The 25,410-nt window shown below is 45.5% G+C and overlaps 1 protein-coding gene across 2 annotated transcripts in view; it reads left to right on the plus strand.

Moving 5' to 3' along the window:
• Positions 1 to 25,410, plus strand: part of COL4A5 (collagen type IV alpha 5 chain) — a 364,692-nt gene that overhangs the window by 192,510 nt on the left and 146,772 nt on the right. For both annotated transcript variants that reach the window (XM_063937288.1, XM_063937287.1), the window contains exons 9-17: positions 5,604 to 5,684; positions 6,468 to 6,530; positions 6,916 to 6,951; positions 7,061 to 7,102; positions 7,214 to 7,306; positions 20,027 to 20,080; positions 22,932 to 22,988; positions 23,262 to 23,306; positions 23,391 to 23,444. In XM_063937288.1, the coding sequence (XP_063793358.1) occupies positions 5,604 to 5,684; positions 6,468 to 6,530; positions 6,916 to 6,951; positions 7,061 to 7,102; positions 7,214 to 7,306; positions 20,027 to 20,080; positions 22,932 to 22,988; positions 23,262 to 23,306; positions 23,391 to 23,444 (525 nt within the window). The remainder of the gene's footprint in view (positions 1 to 5,603; positions 5,685 to 6,467; positions 6,531 to 6,915; positions 6,952 to 7,060; positions 7,103 to 7,213; positions 7,307 to 20,026; positions 20,081 to 22,931; positions 22,989 to 23,261; positions 23,307 to 23,390; positions 23,445 to 25,410) is intronic.

Consider the following 25,410-nt stretch of genomic DNA (forward strand, 5'->3'; position numbering starts at 1 on the left):
TAAATCCAGAGGTGTTTCACAGGTTGGTCCACAGGTGGGGTTACCCTCAGGTGGACATGATGGGATCTCGCCACAATTACAGTGGCGGTGGATGCTCTCACAATCGCGTGGCCGTACAGCCTCGTGTATCTGTTTCCACCGTTTTCCGTTGTTTTCTCCGTTGCTAAAACGGATCATAAGAGAGTCCGTCACAGTCATACTAGTGATATCTCATGGGTCTCGGAGAGTTTGGTTCTCGAATCTCCGAGGACTACTCGCAGACGATCCTTGGCCGCTCATACTACGTCCAACCCGTTACAACAGGGGCCGTTCTTTTACCCCTTTTTAGCGCGGCTGCGGTTGACGAGGTGGTTGTTGAGACCGCCCTCTTCAGAAGAAAGAGAGGGCATTACAGTATCGGTTATACCAACCATGTTACGAGCTAGGAAGCGGTTACGGCAGCTCATTATTACAGAATTTGGCGTGCCTATATAGGTTGGTGTGAAGCTTGGAAGTTTCCGACATCATTTTTCAAGTACCCGTATGCTGTTATTTTTACAGACGGGGTTGGATGGAGGACTGCGTTTATCTACACTGAAGGTGCAGGAATCTGTGTTGTCAATTTATTTTCAAAGACGATTGGCTCCATTGCCGTCGGTACACATTTTTCTGCAGGGTGTCCTCAGAGTACAGCCTCCATTTATCCCACTTACAGCGCCATGGGACTTGAATTTGGGTTCAGATTTCTTACAGTCTTCATATTTTGAACCCTTACAGCAAGTGGATATTAAGTTTCTGACTTGGAAAACGTTTTTTCTTCTAGCCTTAGCTTCGGCAAGGCGTTTTTCAAATTTGGGTGCCTTGTCTTGCAAGCCACCGTATTTGGTGTTTCCTGATGACAGAGCTTAATTTCGGACGATTTCCGATTTCTTACCAAAGCTAGTGTCATCTTTTCACATCAATCAACCAATAGTGGTTCCTGTGTTGACAGTACATTCTAGAATTCTGAATGTGGTACGCGCATTACACGTTTATATGTCCCGAACGTCTACAGTTCGTAATACGGATACGTTGTTTGTTCTCTATGATGCTGCCAAGTGGGGTTGGCCAGCTTCTTAGCAGACCTTATCCAGATGGATAAAACTGACTATACGTCAGGCTTACCTTAAGGCTAAGTTGCAGTCGCCTACATCAGTAAAAGCTCATCCCACAGGTTCTGTGGGAACGTCATGGCCAGCTGGTCGTGGAGCTTCTACAACACAGCTTGACCGTGCGGCTACATGGTCTTCAGTGCACACGTTTGTGCGCTTTTACAAGTTTGATACGTTTGCGGCATCAGCAGCTAGCTTTGGCCGCCTAGTGTTACAGGTGTCAAACAGCTCTCCCGCCCACGGGGGAAGCTTTGGTACGTCCCAAGAGTACTCCAGTGACCCCTAGTGGATGAAAAAGAAAATAGGATTTTGGTACTTACCAGGTAAATCCTTTTCTTTGAATCCATAGGGGGCACTGGACGCCCACCCAGAGCAGTTTTACCTGGGTTGTATTAAGCTCAGGGGATCTTATGGTAACACATTTTCACCGACTGGTTCAAATTATAAAGTTCTATCGGTTATGGTGTCAACTGTTTCGTTGGCAGTAACGTTATGTGTCAACTTTGTTGTTGTCCGTTATGTTATAGGAATTCTCCATTGTCAACCTCGTCTCTATAGTTCCTGTTCGGCTCAGTAAAAAACACTGAGATACTACACTGAGGTACTCTGGGATATGGAGGGGTGGAGAGTTCTAAATTTAAATATTCAGTGCCTTTGTTTCTGCTAAGCCGTCCATATCCCAAGAGTACTCCAGTGCCCCCTATGGATTCAAAGAAAAGGATTTACCTGGTAAGTACCAAAATCCTATTTTTTCGACATGTCGGAAGTTCTGACAGGGCGGAAAAATCGCACGTCGATTGAATATTGAAGTGTTGGAAAGTTCCGATTATTGTGGAAAGTGCCGTCTTTCAGCCCTGTCGGAACTTCCGACTGTAACTGAATATACCCCTAAGACGTAAACGTAAGGGGAGTTTTAATCTTGAATTTCAGCATCTGGCCTCACAAATAATACATTCAAAGACTCACAGCGGTTAAAGATGTTACAAGTAGATACTGTGTCAGTGGATCAGTATACAGGTCTATACACGCCTAGGTACGCCGCTTGCCCCCGCCTCCGATGCAGGCTCAGTCTGTATAACATCATATTGTTCCATAGTTTGAAAAGAACCATATATAAGTAAGCTTGCACAGTTTTGATAACAGTCCTTAATGATAGTAATATGGGGGTAATTCCAAGTTGATCGCAGCAGGAATTTTGTTAGCAGTTGGGCAAAACCATGTGCACTGCAGGGGAGGCAGATTTAACATGTGCAGAGAGAGTTAGATTTGGGTGTGGTGTGTTCAATCTGCAATCTAATTTGCAGTGTAAAAAAAAGCAGCCAGTATTTACCATGCACAGAAACAAAATAACCCACCCAAATCTAACTCTCTCTGCACATGTTATATCTGCCTCCCCTGCAGTGCACATGGTTTTGCCCAACTGCTAACAAAATTCCTGCTGCGATCAACTTGGAATTACCCCCTATGTGTGTAGGGCGGTTTGGGCAAGATAGAGAAATAGAGGTACATGGGCAAGATAGAGAAATAGAGGTACAGGTTCAGTCAATCGTAGCAACTACTTTTATTCTACCCTGTGAAAACAGTGAATGGGGGAGTGAGGGTCAGGTACACTAAAAGCTGCAGATTTTGATATGTGCCTACAGCATCCCTGAAATGCTATGTACTTACAATTTTGTTTATTTTATGCCCCACATTGTATGCAGCATCTTATAGTATGGACATAATTCAGATGCTGCTGCTGCTATCTTTTGCCGTATGCAATTACGATTATATGCTTAAGCTAACTTAAGCATAGAGATGCCCACTGCTATTGCATAATTTCCATCCCACGGCATATAACTGTTGATATATCGGTACCATCATCGCAAATCGAATTATGAGTGCTTCTGAGGACACGCAGACTGAGCTGCTCTCCCTGGACGCAGAAGGCTCTCCAGTAGCAAGCAAGATCGCAACTGAGAATTTATGCTCGCCCACAAAACTTCGTCTGAATGGCAATGATATGCCTGCGGTTACCCAATCACTCCCCATTACCACCCCCAAACGCTGTCTTCCTGTCACACACTTTGCGACTAATTCCTGGTGCGACAGACATCGCAATTCACTTGCTGCATGTGCGCACTTTGGCTCAGATGCATGCACAGTAAGAAAACATTGATCGAGTTTCGTATAATAACCAATTTGTGACCGCATCTGAATTAGGCCCCTATGTGTGACAAGAGGTTAAAGTGAGCCGGAAAGGGGCGGAACTGCGTTCTGCCAGTTCCAGTTGGAGACGGAACACAGTTCCGCCTCCTCCGGCTCACCTAACCTTGTGAAATACCGGGCGCCCGCTGAGACTGTGTTAGCAGCAGGTGCCGACTCTTTCCCCCTAAGCGCAGCCGGAAGCCGCAGTGTGTGCGGATGTGCGCTATGGGAGAGACGTCATGGCGACAGTGTCACAACTGCTGCAGCCAGTCTGTGTAGCTATAGGGCAACAGTAGCAGTCCGTGTTCCTCGTTCTTACATATAGTATGTGTACACAGTTGCGAATGAGTTTGTGATGGCTTTGGTGGGCGTCTGTCATCTTTCCTGGGTGGCAGCTTTACTTACTAAAGGGGGGTACTCACGGAGCGATATTCTAAGCAATCTGACTAGATTGCTTAGAATATCGGCATGATCGCTCCGTGTGTAGCCCCCTCGGCGATAGCGATGCGCGGCCCCGCACATCGCTATCGCTGCTGCTAGATTGGCCTGCATGCAGGCCAATCTAGCGGGTCGCTCACTTCACCCGCTGGGTGAAATGAGCGGCCCCCCCGTCTCCCCCCGCACGCTCAGCACAGATCGCGCTGTGCTGAACCGCTCAGCACACATCTCTACTGCATCGGCCCGTGGGTACTGGGCTTAAGATTAGTAGTTCTGAATCCTATATTGCAAATCTATTTGTGTACATACATGAATTATGTATGTACGCCCTTTGTTACAGAACCAAAGTAATGGAAACACCAATGCAAGATGAGAGGCACAGTTTTATTCTTTCTACCCACACAATTTGAAGTTACATACCATTTTTTGAGTTCTCGTTCATTGCAGATCGAATTGACTGATTGTTTGACTTCTGGAAGTTTCTTGTAAACTCCCCTATACTGTATATCCAGGCAGTGAAAGTTATTCCATATCTAGGACTCATTCTGATCATCAAGTACATCACTAGGTGGCAATGCATTCTTGTGTCATATATGAAAACAAAATTGGAGTGATTTGTTGTTTTCTAAGAAACAGAATCATTTTATTTTTGCCTGGTATAAAGTTATAAAACATGTTTGCAACTTCATATATTGACAAAATCCAGAAAATAAAAAAAATCTACCCTGCCATTTAATTGCAAAAGCAAATATATATTAAATACCGTTGACTTATCATTACTGAGTTAAACAAGCTGTATTGTAAAATATAAAAGTGATTATTTACTTAATAGTTTAGAATTTTGCCAGAGTAAGAAAAAGTCTAAGAAAATGATCACTTATAATTAATATATTGTGGGCAATGCCCATATTTTTAGCAATATGGTAATTTTCCAAAATAGTGACTCACTATGAGATATTTGCTTACAGTAGAAATAAAATTACACACATCTTTTCTTGTCACTTAACCTGAGACAGATAGTGGTGCCAGTGGCGTAAGTTTATCCCAGTTGCCCGGAGGCAAGAAAAATATTGGTGCCCCCCCCATATATCATCCGTGAGCCAATAAGATGCCGTTTTGAGATCCGAGTAACACCGAGTAAAACCGAACCCACTCATCTCTAATTCTAACTATATGAAGCTACTACAAAACTGTTGCAACTAGGCAGATCTATGTAGGGGTCCAACCACACTACATAGATCTGCTCAGTCACTCACAATGCTGATTATTTCTCTGACAATTAATTTGCAAGTGTCATATCCAGGATTAGAACCCACAACCTTTTACACTGGTAGCATGCACCTTACTGATGGAGATATCTTGCATAGGAAGTATGAGAATTATTTCTAACTATATGAAGTTATGTGTAATTGTCAGAGAAATAACTTCATATAGTTAGAATTCTCATGTTTCCTTTATAGGAGCAAATAGCTTCATCAGTAAGATGTCTGCTTCCAGTGTATCTATAATAAAGAGGGTGTGATTTGTAATGTGCAGTGACTAGTGGGGAAGTCGGCTACGAAAGAGATACCGGCTGCTGTCAATTAACTTAATTGATTAATGTCACTGAACACACGGAACAGGAGGAGAGGTGCCCCCCTTCAAAGCAGGAGCCCGGCGGCAGCTGACTCCGTTGCCTCCCAGAGTTCTACCTCTGAGTGTTGCCAACTGACACTGACAATTTGTCAGAAACCATAGACTGCCATAACATTAGCTTCAGTTGCAGTTTATATTTCTGCCACTAGAGGTCATTTGTAAACATTTTGAGTACTTAAGCCAGGCTACATTGTAATGCCATTTTTCCTCTAGGGGGAGCCAGGAGAAATCCTTTCTATATCACAGCTTGGACAAAAAGGTGATCCTGGACTACCAGGTCTCCCAGGTTTACCCGTAAGTACCTGTGCAACCCATCATGTGGATCAGTGTGTCCAAATATATGAATAATGCTCTAACAGACTTTTCGTATTGTTTAAAACTGTATCTCATTTAAAGAACTGATCTGCGTTCATATACATCTTTTTTTTTAATGTTATACCACTTATATTGTGATATTATGTAATGTTTTAGTAGAGTACACAACACATTGCTTCACTATGTTGTCATAAGCTTCGTCAGACTAAGGCTTACCAGCTGTGTCTAATAAATCTGCAGCCCTGCATGCAAGAACCTGCTGAGTGTTGTAGGATGACTACTGGACCATGTTAGATAAAGGCTTTTTTTCCATGAACAGTACTACTGACTTGGCAGCTTCTATCTGTACCTGTAAATATTGTAACCCAGTAAAAAGCTCTATCCTCATCAGACAGCCTAACAGAAAAGCAGAAGCCCAATCATTCTATGGGGACTGGCATTTTCATAGATATAACATCTTGGAGGAGGCCCTACTTTTACTAGAGCTGGAGCCAGGCTGTGTCCTATGCTTTACTGTGTTTCACATGAATCCAATAATGATGTATTTTTGTATTGTATAAACATGTCCAATATCATCTCTTTAACCCCTGCTTCCTCCATGAATGATAAGGCTCAGTAACATAATAGCTTGGTAAAACCATACAAATAAACAACATGGGGAAAATATCTCACAGCTTAGTACAAATGTATCTAAATGATGTGTCATAACTATAATAAATGACAGTACTTCAAGCTAAAGTGAACGTCTGTTTTCCTCTGCAGGGTCTGCTTGGTCCACCAGGAATACAGGGTCCGATTGGGCGCCCTGGACCCGCAGGTTTACCGGTAAAGATGTTATAACTGTTTCTAATAATCATTTCCAATACTAGGTGATGTTTATCAGATAATGTATCTCATTAGTGTACCATGTATTTCATTAATGAGTCATCCCAGCCACCTTATACTATATAGTACACCCTGATTGTTATCGGGGGACACTCACAGACTACTCTACTATTAGATGCCTTTTTTATATATCAATCATATAACTATATATATTTGGCTTACTAATTACCTTACTTTACTTCACAAAACCTAAGCGTTTCAAACATAATATAAATAATAAGAATAATGTAGTTGGTCAGAGCAATAACATGAATACTGGTAGACTGGAATTGTCATAGAAGGCTAGAGACCGATTTGTAACATAAATCTTTATGTCCTTTTTTAGGGACCTCCCGGAACACCTGGAATTCCAGGGCCCAAGGTGAGCAGAGCCCGTTACCTCTTGATTAGTGACCTGTTTACTGAATGACTGTGTACCGTCACAGTACTGTACTTCTTGTTATTAACTTCATTGTGTCTGGTTTTCTTAGGGTAACATGGGATTAAATTTCCAAGGATCAAAAGGACAAAAGGTATGCAAGCTGGCAAATTGTGCTATTGTTGCAATGCTTTATATTTTTAGCATATTATTGTTTATATATGTAACAATCAGCTGTTGAGCACCATATATGGTTTTATTTTAGGGAGACCCAGGGCTGCAGGGACCGCCTGGACCACCTGGGCAGTCAGAGGAACAGAAGGAAACAGGAGACACTCAGGTCCAGAAAGGAGAAAAGGTAATAAACCATTCATATGTACAAGATCGTTTACCTCAGGGCCCCAGCCTTTTGTCTGTCAGAGTTCTTATAAAGGTCAAACGCGATTGCCACTGATCTACATTGGGTGTTATTATTATTATTATTATCATTTATTTATATGGTGCCACAAGGGTTCCACAGCGCCCAATTACAGAGTACATAAACAAATAATCAAAACAGGAAAAGCAGTGACTAAAGGGGGGTACTCACGGAGCGATCGCTGCTTAAAATCTAAGCAATCTGACTAGATTGCTTAGATTTTAAGCAGTGATCTCTCCGTGTGTACCCCCCACAGCGATAGCGATGCTCAGCCCTGCGCATCGCTATCGCTGGTGCTAGATTGGCCAGCATGCAGGCTCAATCTAGCGGCACCCCTCAGCACACATCTCTCCCCAAATCGGCCCGTGATGAAATGAGCGCCCCCCCCCCCCCGTCTCCCCCCGCATGCTCAGCACACATCGCGCTGTGCTGAGCGGGGGGAGAGATGTGTGCTGAGCGGTTCGCTCAGCACACATCTCTCTCCAAATCGGGCCGGGAATACGGCCCTTTACAGTTGAAGACATATAGGACAAGTACAGGGTAAATAACATAGCTACATCAGCAGATGACACTGAAATAAGTATCAGGTGGCAGAAAACCGAGTGATTTGGTGCAGTTGAAGATTATTAAGTAAGAAAAGGGTAAGCACATGAGGGAAGCGGGCCCTGCTCGTGAGTGCTTATATCATACTTGCCTACTTTTGAAAACTAGTTTCAGGGAGATTCAAGGCGGCAGCAGAACGCGCCGTGCAGGGGTGTTCCTAGCTCCATCCAAGGGGCGTGTCTAGTTCCGCCTATAAGTGTATTTATTGCAATCAGGGGTATATATATATATATATATATATATATATATATTTCTCTAACGTCCTAAGTGGATGCTGGGGACTCCGTAAGGACCATGGGGAATAGCGGCTCCGCAGGAGACTGGGCACATCTAAAGAAAGCTTTAGGACTATCTGGTGTGCACTGGCTCCTCCCCCCATGACCCTCCTCCAAGCCTCAGTTAGATCTCTGTGCCCGAACGAGAAGGGTGCACACTAGGGGCTCTCCTGAGCTTCTTAGTGAAAGTTTTAGTTTAGGTTTTTTATTTTCAGTGAGACCTGCTGGCAACAGGCTCACTGCATCGAGGGACTAAGGGGAGAAGAAGCGAACTCACCTGCGTGCAGAGTGGATTGGGCTTCTTAGGCTACTGGACATTAGCTCCAGAGGGACGATCACAGGCCCAGCTTGGATGGGTCCCAGAGCCGCGCCGCCGGCTCCCTTACAGAGCCAGAAGGCAGAAGAGGTCCGGAAAATCGGCGGCAGAAGACGTCCTGTCTTCAACAAGGTAGCGCACAGCACTGCAGCTGTGCGCCATTGCTCTCAGCACACTTCACACTCCGGTCACTGAGGGTGCAGGGCGCTGGGGGGGGGGGCGCCCTGAGACGCAATAAAAACACCTTGGATGGCAAAAAAAAAAATGCATCACATATAGCTCCTGGGCTATATGGATGCATTTAACCCCTGCCAGAATACATAGAAAAACGGGAGATAAGGCCGCCGATAAGGGGGCGGAGCCTATCTCCTCAGCACACTGGCGCCATTTTCCCTCACAGCTCCGTTGGAGGGAAGCTCCCTGGCTCTCCCCTGCAGTCACTACACTACAGAAAGGGTTAAAAAAGAGAGGGGGGCACTAATTAGGCGCAGTATTAACTATACAGCAGCTATAAGGGGAAAAACACTTATATAAGGTTATCCCTGTATATATATAGCGCTCTGGTGTGTGCTGGCAAACTCTCCCTCTGTCTCCCCAAAGGGCTAGTGGGGTCCTGTCCTCTATCAGAGCATTCCCTGTGTGTGTGCTGTATGTCGGTACTTTTGTGTCGACATGTATGAGGAGAAAAATAATGTGGAGACGGAGCAGATTGCCTGTAATAGTGATGTCACCCCCTAGGGGGTCGACACCTGAGTGGATGAACTGTTGGAAGAAATTACGTGACAGTGTCAGCTCTGTATAAAAGACAGTGGTTGACATGAGACAGCCGGCTACTCAGCTTGTGCCTGTCCAGACGTCTCATAGGCCGTCAGGGGCTCTAAAGCGCCCGTTACCTCAGATGGCAGATATAGACGCCGACACGGATACTGACTCCAGTGTCGACGGTGAAGAGACAAATGTGACTTCCAGTAGGGCCACACGTTACATGATTGAGGCAATGAAAAATGTTTTACACATTTCTGATAATACGAGTACCACCAAAAAGGGGTATTATGTTCGGTGAGGAAAAACTACCTGTAGTTTTCCTGAATCTGAGAAATTAAATGAGGTGTGCGATGATGCGTGGGTTTCCCCCGATAACAACTGATAATTTCTAAAATGTTATTGGCATTATTTCCTTTCCCGCCAGAGGTTAGGGTGCGTTGGGAAACACCCCCTAGGGTGGATAATATCCTAAAAGGTATATACACACATACTGGTGTTATACTGCGACCAGCAATCGCCTCAGCCTGGATGTGCAGTGCTGGGTTGGCGTGGTCGGATTCCCTGACTGAATCAGGAGATGCTCACGGAAGATCCGTGGCCTCTACCTCTAAGACGGGACCTGCTTCAGCAGGGACCGTGTCTATTCCAAGACTTACCGCGGCTGCGTTTGACGGCATGGCGGTTAAACGCCGAATCCTAAGGGAAAAAGGCATTCCGGAAGAGGTCATCCCTACCCTGGTAAAAGCCAGGAAGGAGGTGACTGCACAACATTATCACCGCATTTGGAGAAAATATGTTGCGTGGTGTGAGGCCAGGAAGGCCCCGACGGAGGAATTTCAACTGGGTCGATTCCTACATTTCCTGCAAACAGGATTGTCTATGGGCCTCAAATTAATGTCCATTAAGGTTCAAATTTCGGCCCTGTCGATTTTCTTCCAGAAAGAATTGGCTTCAGTTCCTGAAGTCCAGACTTTTGTAAAAGGAGTACTACATATACAGCCCCCGGTTGTGCCCCCAGTGGCACCGTGGGATCTTAATGTAGTTTTGGATTTTCTCAAATCCCATTGGTTTGAGCCACTCAAATCGGTGGATTTGAAATATCTTACATGGAAAGTAACCATGCTACTGGCCCTGGCTTCAGCCAGGAGAGTGTCAGAATTGGCGGCTTTATCGTATAAAAGCCCATATCTGATTTTCCATTCGGACAGGGCAGAACTGCGGACGCGTCCTCACTTTCTGCCTAAGGTGGTTTCAGCGTTTCACCTGAACCAGCCTATTGTGGTGCCTGCGGCTACTAGCGATTTGGAGGATTCCAAGTTGCTGGACGTTGTCAGAGCATTGAAAATATATATTTCAAGGACGGCTGAGTCAGAAAATCTGACTCGCTGTTTATCCTGTATGCACCCAACAAGCTGGGTGCTCCTGCTTCTAAGCAGACGATTGCTCGTTGGATTTGTAACACAATTCAACTTGCACATCTGTGGCAGGCCTGCCACAGCCTAAATCTGTCAAGGCCCATTCCACAAGGAAGGTGGGCTCATCTTGGGCGGCTGCCCGAGGGGTCTCGGCATTACAACTCTGCCGAGCAGCTACGTGGTCAGGGGAGAACACGTTTGTAAAATTCTACAAATTTGATACCCTGGCTAAGGAGGACCTGGAGTTATCTCATTCGGTGCTGCAGAGTCATCCGCACTCTCCCGCCCGTTTGGGAGCTTTGGTATAATCCCCATGGTCCTGACGGAGTCCCAGCATCCACTAGGACGTCAGAGAAAATAAGATTTTACTTACCGATAAATCTATTTCTCGTAGTCCGTAGTGGATGCTGGGCGCCCATCCCAAGTGCGGATTGTCTGCAATACTTGTACATAGTTATTGTTACAAAAAAATCGGGTTGTTATTGTTGTGAGCCGTCTGTTCAGAGGCTTCTACGTTTGTCATACTGTTAACTGGGTTCAGATCACAAGTTGTACGGTGTGATTGGTGTGGCTGATAATACGAGTACCACCAAAAAGGGGTATTATGTTCGGTGAGGAAAAACTACCTGTAGTTTTCCTGAATCTGAGAAATTAAATGAGGTGTGTGATGATGCGTGGTTTTCCCCCGATAACAACTGATAATTTCTAAAATGTTATTGGCATTATATCCTTTCCCGCCAGAGGTTAGGGTGCGTTGGGAAACACCCCCTAGGGTGGATAAAGCGCTCACACGCTTGTAAGGGCTCTACCCTCTCCTGAGATGGCCGCCCTTAAGGATCCTGCTGATAGAAAGCAGGAGGGTATCCTAAAATGTATTTACACACATACTGGTGTTATACTGCGACCAGCAATCGCCTCAGCCTAGATGTGCAGTGCTGGGTTGGCGTGGTCGGATTCCCTGACTGAAAATATTGATACCCTAGATAGGGACAGTATATTTTTGCCTATAGAGCATTTAAAAGATGCATTTCTATATATGCGTGATGCACAGCGGAATATTTGCCGACTGGCATCAAGTCTAAGTGCGTTGTCCATTTCTACCAGTAGAGGGTTATGGACACGTCAGTGGTCAGGTGATGCGTATTCCAAACGGCATTTGGAAGTATTGCTTTATTAAGGGGAGGAGTTATTTGGGGTCGGTCTTTCAGACCTGGTGGCCACGGCAACAGCTGGGAAATCCACGTTTGTACCCCAGGTCGCCTCTCAACATGAGAAGACGCCGTATTATCAGGCGCAGTCTTTTCGTGGACAAGCGGGCAAAAGGTTCCTCATTTCTGCCCCGTGACAGAGGGAGAGGAAAAAGGCTGCAGAAATCAGCCAGTTCCAAGGAACAGAAACCCTCTCCCGCCTCTGCCAAGCCCTCAGTATACGCTGGGGCTTTACAAGCAGAATCAGGCACGGTGGGGGGCCCGTCTCAATGAATTTCAGCGCGCAGTGGGCTCACTCGCAAGTAGACCCCTGGATCCTTCAGGTGATATCTCAGGGGTACAAATTAGAATTCGAGACGTCTCCCCCTCGCCGTTTCCTAAAGTCGGCTTTACCGATGTCTCCTTCTGACAGGGAGACAGTTTTGGAAGCCATTCACAAGCTGTATTCCCAGCAGGTGATAATCAAGATACCCCTCCTGCAACAGGGAACGGGGTATTATTCCACACTGTTGTGGTACCGAAGCCGGACGGCTCGGGGAGACCGATTCTAAATCTAAAATCTTTGAACACTTACATACAGAGGTTCAAATTCAAGATTGAGTCACTCAGAGCAGTGATTGCGAACCTGGAAGAAGGGGACTACATGATGTCTCGGGACATCAAGGATGCTTACCTTTATGTCAAAATTTACCCTTCTCACCAAGGGTACCTCAGGTTTATGGTACAGAACTGTCACTATCAGTTCAGACGCTGCCGTATGGATGGTCCACGGCACCCCGGGTCTTTGCCAAGGTAATGGCCGAAATGATGATATTCCTTCGAAGGAAGGGAATTTTAGTTATCCCTTACTTGGACAATTCCCTGATAAGGGTAAGATCCAGGGAACAGTTGGAGGTCGGTGTAGCACTATCTCAGGTAGTGTTGCGGCAGCACGATTGGATTCTCAATATTCCAAAATCGCAGCTGGTTCCGACGACGTGTCTTCTGTTCCTAGGGATGATCCTGGACACAGTCCAGAAAAAGGTGTTTCTCCCGGAGGAGAAAGCCAGGGAGTTATCCGAGCTAGTCAGGAACCTCCTAAAACCGAGCCAAGTCTCAGTGCATCAATGCACAAGGGTTCTGGGTAAAATGGTGGCTTCCTACGAAGCAATCCCATTCGGCAGATTCCACGCAAGAACTTTCCAGTGGGACCTGCTGGACAAATGGTCCGGGTCGCATCTTCAGATGCATCAGCGGATAACCCTGTCACCAAGGACAAGGGTGTCCCTCCTGTGGTGGTTGCAGAGTGCTCATCTTCTAGAGGGCCGCAGATTAGGCATTCAGGACTGGGTCCTGGTGACCACGGATGCCAGCCTGCGAGGCTGGGGAGCAGTCACACAGGGAAGGAATATCCAGGGCTTATGGTCAAGCCTGGAGACATCACTTCACATAAATATCCTGAAGCTAAGGGACATTTACAATGCTCTAAGCTTAGCAAGACCTCTGCTTCAAGGTCAGCCGGTGTTGATCCAGTCGGACAACATCACGGCAGTCACCCACGTAAACAGACAGGGTGGCACAAGAAGCAGGAGGGCAATGGCAGAAGCTGCAAGGATTCTTCGCTGGGCGGAAAATCATGTGATAGCACTGTCAGCAGTATTCATTCCGGGAGTGGACAACTGGGAAGCAGACTTCCTCAGCACGACCTCCTCCCGGGAGAGTGGGGACTTCACCCAGAAGTCTTCCACATGATTAAAAACTCGACAGGTATTGCGCCAGGTCCAGGGACCCTCAGGCAATAGCTGTAGACGCTCTGGTAACACCGTGGGTGTACCAGTCAGGGTATGTGTTCCCTCCTCTGCCTCTCATACCCAAGGTACTGAGATTGATAAGATGGAGAGGAGTAAGCACTATATTCGTGGTTCCGGATTGGCCAAGAAGGACTTGGTAACCGGAACTTCAAGAGATGCTCACGGAGGATCCGTGGCCTCTACCTCTAAGAAGGGACCTGCTCCAGCAAGGACCCTGTCTGTTCCAAGACTTACCGCGGCTGCGTTTGACGGCATGGCGGTTGAACGCCGGATCCTGAAGGAAAAAAGGCATTCCGGATGAAGTCATCCCTATCCTGATCAAAGCCAGGAAGGATGTAACCGCAAAAACATTATCACCGCAATTGGCGAAAATATGTTGCGTGGTGCGAGGCCAGTAAGGCCCGACGGAGGAAATTCAACTGGGTCGATTCCTACATTTTCTGCAAACAGGAGTGTCTATGGGCCTGAAATTGGGGTCCATTAAGGTTCAAATTTCGGCCCTGTCAATTTTCTTCCAAAAAGAACTAGCTTCAGTCCCTGAAGTTCAGACGTTTGTAAAAGGGGTACTGCATATACAGCCTCCATTTGTGCCTCCAGTGGCACTTTGGGATCTCAATGTAGTTTTGGGTTCCAAAAGTCACATTGGTTTGAACCACTTAAATCTGTGGAGTTAAAATATCTCACATGGAAAGTGGTCATGCTGTTGGCCCTGGCCTGGGCCAGGCGCGTGTCAGAATTGGCGGCTTTATCCTGAAAAAGCCCTTATCTGATTTTCCATTCGGACAGGGCGGAATTGAGGACTCGTCCTCAGTTTCTCCCTAAGGTGGTTTCAGCGTTTCACCTGAACCAACCTATTTGTGGTGCCTGCGGCTACTAGGGACTTGGAGGACTCCAAGTTGCTAGACGTTGTCAGGGCCCTGAAAATATATGTTTCCAGGACGGCTGGAGTCAGGAAATCTGACTCGCTGTTTATCCTGTATGCACCCAACAAGCTGGGTGCTCCTGCTTCTAAGCAGACTATTGCTCGTTGGATTTGTAGTACAATTCAGCTTGCACATTCTGTGGCAGGCCTGCCACAGTTAAAAATCTGTAAATGCCCACTCCACAAGGAAGGTGGGCTCATCTTGGGCGGCTGCCCGAGGGGTCTCGGCTTTACAACTTTGCCGAGCAGCTACTTAGTCAGGAGCAAATACGTTTGTAAAATTCTACAAAATTGATATCCTGGCTGAGGAGGACCTGGAGTTCTCTCATTTGGTGCTGCAGAGTCATCCGCACTCTCCCGCCCGTTTGGGAGCTTTGTGCGGATTGTCTGCAATACTTGTACATAGTTATTGTTACAAAAATCGGGTTATTATTGTTGTGAGCCATCTTTCAGAGGCTCCTCTGTTATCATGCTGTTAACTGGGTTCAGATCACAGGTTATACGGTGTGATTGGTGTGGCTGGTATGAGTCTTACCCGGGATTCAAAATCCTTCCTTATTGTGTACGCTCGTCCGGGCACAGTATCCTAACTGAGGCTTGGAGGAGGGTCATGGGGGGAGGAGCCAGTGCACACCAGATAGTCCTAAAGCTTTCTTTAGATGTGCCCAGTCTCCTGCGGAGCCGCTATTCCCCATGGTCCTTACGGAGTCCCCAGCATCCACTACGGACTATGAGAAATAGAATTATCGGTAAGTAAATTCTTATTTACACACACAGTAGTTGAAGTGGAAGTTTTGAAGAGGGGGTATGGAAAATTGAAGGCTGTAACTATGTGCGCGCCGAAGGCGCGCGCTCCAGAAAAGGGAGTGTGGCTACGCAAAGGGGCGTGTCCTTAAGTGTAGTTTACCACACCATATACCCCTTATACACCACAACAGTAGGACCCCTTATACTATCTAGTACTGGTGCCCCTTATACATTATACCACACAGTATGAGACGAAATTCACATTAGAGCACTCTGAATGAGCCAAAATTCACATTATACCAAATGGTATGAGCCAAAATTCACTTACGCCACATAGTATGAACCAAAAATCACATATGCCGCAGGGGTGGTCTTCAGGTTGCCGGCGGTCGGGCTCCTGACGAACACCATACCGGCGCCGGAATCCTGACCGCCGGCATACCGACAACTTTTCTCCCTCTTGGGGGTCCACGACCCCCCCCCGTCCCGGAGGGAGAATAGATAGCGGAGCTCATTTGCGCTCGCCCAGCTGTCGGTATGCAGGCGATCAGGATTCCAGCACCGGTATGCTGGTCGCCAGGAGCCCGACTGCCAGCAACACATACTACACCCATGCCACACACGCTATGAGCCGAGATACACATTACCAAAATTCACATTATGCTACACAGTATGAACCACAAATCACACGTAATGGGACAAAATTCATATTATGCCACATGGAATGAGCCAAAATTCAGAGACAGGGAGAGTGACTGCAGGGACAGGGAATGACAGCAGGGACAGGGAGAACGACAGCAGGGACATAGGGACAGGGAGAGTGACAGCAGGGACATAGGGACAGGGAGTGTGACAGCAGGGACATAGGGACAGGGAGTGTGACAGATGGACAGGGAAAGTGACAAGGATGGGGAAAGCAAGGACATATAGTAGGGAGAGAGAAAGGCAGCAGTGCAAGATTACCTAATGAGCAGCGGCGGTGCGGAGGAGGCTGTGGTCGGCGGTGCGGAGGATGAGGAGGCTGTGGTCGGTAGCAGTGTGGAGGAGGAATCTGTGGACGGCGGCGGCGTTGCAGAGGTTGCGGCTGTGGGCTGCGGTGCAGAGGAGGCGGCTGTGGTCAACAGCCTTCAGTTCGGCTCCGGTCCGCCGCTATTTCAAATCTGACAAGGACCGGCAGCCGGTTTGAGAGATCCAATTAGTGCGTGAATAGTGACGAATTTGAAAAAATACGGCGGCAGGGGTCTTCAGTCAGTGCTCAAAGTACCGGTATGCCATACCGGTGTATACCGGGCCACTTCAAGCACTGTATGTATGTATGCATGTGTATGTATATATATATATATATATATATATATATATATATATACATACACACATACATACATACATACACACACACCCACATACATTACACACAGCACCATAATACTTTGCATTATACACAGCCCCTCCCACTTACTACACACAGTACCTTATTATTACATTATATTATACACACACACCCCCCTCCCCATATTATACCTAGGACATTACATTATACACAAACCACCCATATTACACCAAGAACCACATCATACACAGCCCACTACCCCATATTACACCCAGTACATTACATTATACCCCCCCATATTACCCACAGTGCCATATTAGTATAACACACAGCATACACAGAACCCTTCCCCCATATTACACCAGTACATTACATTATACCCCCCTCATATTACCCACAGTGCCATATTAGTATAACACACAGCATACACAGACCCCTTCCCCCATATTACACCCAGTACCAGATTATATAACTTCATACACAGCATCCTCCTTTCTCATATTACACCCAGTCAGTTCCATATTACATTCCCCCCATTACATACAGCACTCACTTGGCTAGTGGACTGGAGGCCCCAGGTCCAGGACAGTGTGGGAAGGCAGCAGTGAGAGCCGAGGAGCAGAGACAGAGGAGAGCTGCTGCTGCTGCTGCTGGGCTGATACACGCAGCCAGCCCTCTCTGAGTGTGGTGGGAGGGGCCAGCCACAGGGAAGCACACCCCTGATTGAGACGGCTTTTCAGTGTGCAGTGTGTCGATGCTACATATACACAACATTGCGGTGGCCGGCCATGAAGTCTCCCGTGCAGGCCCCGCCCCCTGGCCTCTCCGGACTTGCGCATGCGCAGTACTGATTATCGGTAAGGACTCTAAAAATCCGGGGGGCTGGCAAGGTTTGCGGGGCAGCGGGAGGCTCATGTAAAAATCGGGAGCCTCCCGCTGAATGCGGGAGGGTAGGCAAGCCTGGCTTATATTCAAAAGTGGAGGGGCAGACAGACAGGGGTGACACAGATGGGGTAGACAGAGAGTGTGGAACAGAGGGTTAGGATGAGATTTTGCTGGGTTTGGTGAAGAAGTGGGTCTTGAGAGCCCATTTTGAAGTTTTGTAGAGAGGTTGAGAGTCTGAGGGGGAGAGGTAGGGAATTCCAAAGAAAGCACGTGAAAAATCTTGGAGGTAAGAGTGGGAGGAAGTAATCAGTAGGCAGGAGAGTCAGCGTGCATTAGCAGAGCGAAGAGGATGGGTGGGAGTGTAAAGGGAGATAAGGTCAGAGATGTAAATTGGTGATGGCTTTGTAGGTGAGTGTGAGAAGCATGAATTGGATTCTGAAGGGCTTGTAGGCGAAGAGAGGAGGACGTAGTGCGTTTAGTGAGGAAGATGAGCCGGGCTTGTAGGCGAAGAGAGGAGGACGTAGTGCGTTTAGTGAGGAAGATGAGCCGGGTTGCAGCATTGAGGATAGATTGGAGTGGAGAGAGCATTTGTCAGGAATGCCAGTCAGGAGGAGATTACAGTAGTCCAGTCTGGAGATGACCAGTGAGTGGATAAGGGTCTTAGTAGCATCCTGGATCAGAAAGGGTCTGATCCTTGAAATATTTAGATGAAAACAGCAGGTTTGTGAGAGGTGAAGTATGTGTGGTTTGAAGGAGAGGGAGGAGTCAAGGATTACTCAAAGACAGCGCACTTGGGCCTAGAGGAGATAGTTGTGCCTTCAAAAGATAATGAAATTGTAGGAGGTGAGGTTGTGCGGGAGCTTGAGAAGATGATCAGCTCAGTCTTAGATATGTTAAGGTTAAGAAAGCGCCGGGACATTCAAGAAGAGATAGCAGAGAGACAGGGGGAGATACAAGTGAGGAGAACGGGGGATAGATCGAAGGAGGAAAGGTAGATTTGGGTATCATCAGCATAGAGATGATATTGGAAATCAAAATAACTGAGTTCACCTAAAGAAGACGTATAGAGAAAGAAAAGGAGAGGACCAAGAACAGAACATTGGGGGACACCTACAGTTAGTGGAAGTGGTGGGGTGGAATCATGAGGAGATGGAGAAGGAGCGGTCAGGGAGGTAGGAAGACAGCCAAGAGAGACCAGTATCACGCAGATCAATGAAGTGAAGGAGAGAAGTCAAGAAGAATAAGCAGGGAGTAGTGGCCCTTAGATTTGGCAGCATGGAGGTCATTGCAGACTTTTGTTAGGGTGTTGCTAATACTGATACAACCAGCCAATGTTAAACTCTGAGATAAGTGATTGTTACTGATCTATCATCGGATGTTTGCTAATACTGATACAGCCAGTGTTAGACTCTTTGAAAAGTGATTGCCACTGATCTAACATCAGGTGTTGGTAATACTGATATTCCAAGATAGTGTTAGACTCTGAGAAAAGTGATTGCCACTGATCTGACATCGGGTGTTGCTAATACTGATATTCCCAGACAGTGTTAGACTCTGAGAAAAGTGATTGCCACTGATCTAACATCACGTGTTGCTAATACTGATACTCCCAGCCAGTGTTAGACTCTGAGAGAATGTATTTTACAGGACATTTTAGAAATGGAAGGGTCCAAGAGCAAACATTTACGAAAATAGACTTCCAGTATAATTATCATCAATTTCTAGGGCTGAATTGCCATTCAGGCAAACTAAAACATGATCAAAGTCCACTTTCCCTAGGCATACCTCACAGAGGTCGGTCACCATAATGTGGATTGGCTCCACTTATATATACATATATATTGACCACCCAGTACAATTACTGTAGCAGGGCCAGCTCATTACCCTGATGTGGTGTATCTTGTCAGCGGTCACAATGCCAACATTCATTATGTCAACATGTGAATGTCATCATGGCTGTTATGTAGACTTTGAGCATGACAACATGTCCATGATGTCGTCATTAACCATGTCGTCACCAATGTAATGTAATGTCGACGGCAGAATTTCAACATGTCGGTGTGGTTAAATTGTCGACATCAGAAAAGTCGACATTGACAAAATGTTGTCATGGGAAAATCAACTTGATCATAGTTCCAACATGTCCATTAGTGCCGGGGCTAGCATTAGGGTTAAGCATGGAATGAGACTAAAAGCAAATTGCCGAATGTTGACATTATATTAGTGTTAACATGGTTAATGTCAAGATTATGAACATGTTGACATATTCAATGTTGACATTCTCATTGTGAATGCCAACCAAATATACCACTCACGTACTAAGAACAATACTGTATTTCATCCACCAACTGCATTGTCCAGTCTTTAAGTATATTAAGTTGTCATTATTGATGGTCTTTCCTAGGGCTCGAAAGGTGAACAAGGTTTTTCTGGCCAGCCGGGTCTTCCGGGTCCTCCGGTGAGTGCAAAAGTATCTATATTATCAATTTGACCTCGCTTATCACAGGATACATATTAGAATATAAACACACGGGACAAAATAATATGGAATGCTCACATTAGACGTTAAGATGGCATTACATCACCACCTGCTTTAATGACAGCTCGGATTTTCCGAGGCATGCTATCAATATGACTCTGGATCATGTTCATATCGATTTGCGCCCATTCCATGAACAAGTGGTCCTTCAATGCAACCAAATTCGGAGGGTGTTTCTATTTCTTCTTCTCAGCCCATACCAACATATCCCAAATATTCTCAATAACATTGAGATCTAGCGAATTGGAGGGCCACGTGAGATGTGGCATGTCAGCCTGGTGCTCTATAAACAAATCCTGCACAATCCTTTACGCGATGGACGAAACCACATGATCCAATGTCACATAGTCCACTGCTTTCATGCGATTGGACACCTCAACCAAGGGTCTAGCTCCAGCGCTTGAAATACACCCCCAAAACAAGACACTTCCATCTCCTTTCTTCTCGTTGGACACAGTCTGGTTGGAACGCATCTCCAGCCCTCTTCATGACTTTGGAGCTGCCGTCATTGGAATATAAGCAAAATCTGGATTCATCGGACCATATGATGCATCTCCACTTTTCAATGGTCCAGTTACGATGCTGTTTGGCCCATGTCAGAGGCTGTTTCTTTTGGATGGTTGTTAACCTGGGCAGTACGACTGAAAATTCATAACCCATGCAGTTTGCGCCAAAGTTCTGATACTATTTGGCTGGGTCCAGCATTGTACGAGCTGTTGGAGGTGTTGCTGGCATGTTTGGAAATGATTGGTGGTTGCTAGATGCCATAAATGCCTGCTGTCCCAATTTTTCATGATGGACTTTCGGCCACTGTTCCACCGCTGAGATTCTTGGTGTCCATGCTTCTTCCACTGTAGATGGGTACTGCTCACGGTCTTCGAGGGCACACTAACAAACACTGCCACCTCCTCCAGGCTATGGCCATGCTCTCGGCCAAACACAGTGGCTCCCTTTCGCCACTCAGTCACGTGTGTGACCGTTGGTTCCACCTGAAAAAAAACCAAGTATCTCAACAAATTGGCATTGTATCAATACTTCAGATATTGACAATAAACACCCAATAGTTTTAGTGTCACCATCTACACGCATGTTCACGTCCCGTGCCGTTGAATTCACACCACTTTGTCTTTTCGCATTCCATATTATTTTGTCCGGTGTGTTTATGTATACCTGTATACCCCTAAAATTAATATTCTCAGTACATTTATATTGTTTCTGTGTTCAAGTACTATCCCTGAATGAATGCAGATTTCCATATTTATTAATCCATAGGAAACATTTTGTATAAGGAGACATCAGATATTTTCCTGTCTACCTACAGTAGTTAGCTGATATTGCTGATTACAGATTTGATGTATTCTTTTGTATAAATGTTATGCTGCAGAGAATAATGCTGTCATATTCCACTTGTTATAGTGAGTTGTATGTAATTATAGAGTATACTGATTTGTGGTTGTGCAGTTTGTTGATTTATTCTATAAATACTTTTTAATGTAGTGAGATTATAAAGCCTGCACATTAATCAGACACCATATAAATAAAAATATGTTGCATTTACCGTGTGTTACCGCCATATAGTGTTTTCTGTATTCAAGACCAGGCTCCAGAATGTGTATGAAGAATTTATGGGCAATGGAAAAACTGTTAAAATAAGTTGTAGATAACCAGCACAGATTATATGTCAAATATATTTCAACCACATACTGAGCTGCAGAAATGGCCATAGTGCAACATATTTAATCTTGCTGCTGCTGGAACCAGGATGTCGCTGACAGCCTCTGGTTCTGATGCTGTGAAAGGAAACTTTTAATTCAGAATCGTGGTCAAAAGGTCATTACAACGCAGTAGTCAATTAAAACGCTGCGCAGGCATTACTTCTGAGCTGGAGTTGCAGAGAAAGCCTTGGTGAAGTCATTACAATGTTTCTGGCCCTATTTGTTTGAGTATCAGTATGTCACTGTTAACAGTGCCAATCAGAAATGCACTCAGATTACTGTGGTTAAGGGACACATGTATCAAGTGTCTCTGCCTATGTGGCTCCTTGAGCATATACTGTAAAAAAAAAAATAACAGTACAAAAAATAAAATAAAAATGAAACTCAAATTATAAAACATGTAAAAAATAATGCTCTCCTCCAATTTCGTTCCCAGCACATGATGTCCATGTTAACCCATTCTGTGTAGGTGGCATCTAAAGACAAAAGATGGCCACTGCCAGCATCGCAAATCAGAGTGCTGCGTCCAAAGACTCACCAATGTGTCGCCATCACAACCATCGGTCATAGCATCGGCCATTTGAGTGAGTCTACTCACAATAGCCGTCTCAGCTCCATAGGCACTCCCCCATTTTTGTGAACGATGGCCGTCACTGCCCATTTCACTAATGGCTGCTGCGGCAAAGGGATACTGCGACCATAATACCCCATCCAGATTTACATAAACCATTGGGTTTGCGTACATCTCTCAAGCAGTCTGCTAAGTGTGCATTCACGCTGACCGTACACTGACTGAATACAGTGAAAAGTGTTACCAAGCATTCTGCATTGTCCAGCTATTCACTCACTAATACTGGACCCTGGGTGGCTGACTGTGTGTCTCATCTGTTCACTGCCACTTACTGGAATGATGCGCATAATAAACCGTGGGGGAAGAAATTACTCGTCTGTTGCATCCTAAACAAGACTTGTAACTTCTTGAAACTTAGTGGAAATGAGTATATTAAACATATAATAAGTCAATTTCTATTTAAAGTATATGTTTCTCGCTTCAGGGTCCTGCTGGAGGTGCTAAGGGACAGAAAGGGGAGTCAGGAGATCCTGGGAAGATAGTAAGTAGTGTGTAGCATTCTCTCTCTGTGCACAGCGGTAGGAAGATATCTTATTTGCAATGACATTGGTTTTATTATCAGATTTATTAAGCTACTGTTGTTGCCCTTCGTTGTATCGATTCTTGGATTTTGGTGAAAAGAAATTGTTGAGGAAGAAAATGAGTGTCCGCCAGCGGTGCGGAGTGATGCGCCTGGTCTTGGAAGTTAAGAGCTTATTATTGATACATGTTCCCACTCTCTCTTTCTCTCTCTGTCTGACTTGTTTCTCTATAGGGAAAGCCCGGGAAAGAAGGGAGGAGCGGGATCTCTGGTGCTGAGGTTAGTGACCTGTTATACCCATGCCATTTACATATCTAAGGAGAAGTAATAGAATAACAGTGATACAATGTTTCTTTTACACAGGGAATTCCTGGTGACCGTGGATTTCCAGGAAGTCCTGGCAGAGATGGCGAGCAGGTAAATTATGTTTTATTAGAGATGCATGTTCCTGCCAACGTGTTACTGACCTTACTTTACTATTGGCACCTAGAAAAACCTTTGTCACTTTGTCTCTTTCACTGGCAGCTCAGTTATCATTGGCTTTGTATTGTTATATTCTCTAATCTCTGTCTGCACAGTCTTGCTGAGTTACACACTGTCACCATTGGACACATAGGGGCAGATGTATTAAGCCTGGAGAAGTGATAAAGCAGTGATAAGTGCAAGGTGATAACGCACCAGCCAATAATTTTGGGTTTAAAAAATTACAGTTAAGTGTTGATTTGCTGGAGCGTTATCACCTTCCACTTATCACTGCTCTATCACTTCTCCAGGCTTGATACATCTGCCCCATATTTCTGTCTTCTAGATGCTCTCCTAGTAAAGGCCAGTACTCACTGGCCGATGTCAGAGAGATGTGTGCTGAGCGAACCGCTCAGCACACATCTCTCCCGGCGCTCAGCACAGCGCGATCTGTGCTGAGCGTGCGGGGGGAGACGGGGGGGCCGCTCACTTCACCCAGCGGGTGAAGTGAGCGACCCGCTAGATTGGCCTGCATGCAGGCCAATCTAGCAGCAGCGATAGCGATGCGCGGGGCTGCGCATCGCTATCGCTGAGGGGGCTACACACGGAGCGATCGTGCTTAAAATCTAAGCAATCTAGTCAGATTGCTTAGATTTTAAGCAGCGATCGCTCCGTGAGTACCCCCCTTAAGAGCTGCTCCAATATAACACAGAAAGCGTCCCTATTTCCTCCACTTTCCCTATCTCTTCGGTGTTCTGTCTCCTCAGACCTTTTTCATCAGCAGTGTTATAAAAAAAAAGTACATAGGCAGGGAATGTACAACACACAAGTGTTGCCTTTACATTTAGCCTGAGCAGTGAATGATGGAGTATTTGATGTAAATAATGGTACAGCTGACAACTACACAGTTTTAATTACCATAGCTCACGCTGAGAATAATTATGCCCCATATGGAAACTTCCTAGACCTGGCAAATGTTGTAAGGACTTGAATTATACATTTTATTAATGCACCGGGCGATGTTTGATTGTAACATGTATATCAGTAATCTAACTATTTATCATGTATGAATCCACTGTATTAATAAGGCCTTTAGATGTGTATAAAATAATATTTAATTAGTACCAAGTCTGACTCCTTTAACATCGTCATTAATGGGGGTTATTGTACATATTCATGATGAGACCAAATTTTACCCTTTTTCTTAGTTTAACTTTGTAGTGTACACTACTGACCATCACATTGTCTGCGTGCTAGCATAGTGTAATATATATTGTTTGGTTTTCACTTTGCACAGGTTAAAACAGGTACATTTATAAAAATATATATATTTTTCTGAAAGGCGCAGGAGATCTGTAGTAGACTTCCCTTGTAGTTTTCCATTGGCTTCCCTTCCCACAAGGAAAATCAGCACTGATGTCACTGAGGCTATCATAGGATTTGCTATGATCAGTAGGGGTGTCCCTGGTGTCCCACTGAGCATTACATTGCATACATACAGCAATCAGGATTATTATTAATTATTAGGTCGACCACTATTGGTCGACATCCATTAGGTCGACATGGCCATTAGGTCGACCTGGCAAAGGTCGCCACATGAAAAGGTCGACCATGAGTTCTTCGCCTTTTTTTTTTTCTTTTTTTCTTTTTTTTAACTTATTCATACGTTACGATCCATGTGGACTATGATTGGGAATAGTAACACGATGCACTAATTTGGGTTCCTGGTCACTTTACGGGGAAAAAAACACCAAAAGTTTAAAAAAAAACTCATGTCAACCTTTTACCATCACGACCTAATGTCAGTGTCGACCTATTTCAGGTGTCGACCTAGTCACTGTCGACCAATAGTGGTCGACCTAATGACTGTCGACCCAATGATCCACTCCCATCAGGGGGTAAGGAACTGTTAAGGAAGGGT

This window comes from Pseudophryne corroboree, chromosome 8, assembly GCF_028390025.1.
Source record: "Pseudophryne corroboree isolate aPseCor3 chromosome 8, aPseCor3.hap2, whole genome shotgun sequence".
NCBI classification, from domain to species: domain Eukaryota; kingdom Metazoa; phylum Chordata; class Amphibia; order Anura; family Myobatrachidae; genus Pseudophryne; species Pseudophryne corroboree.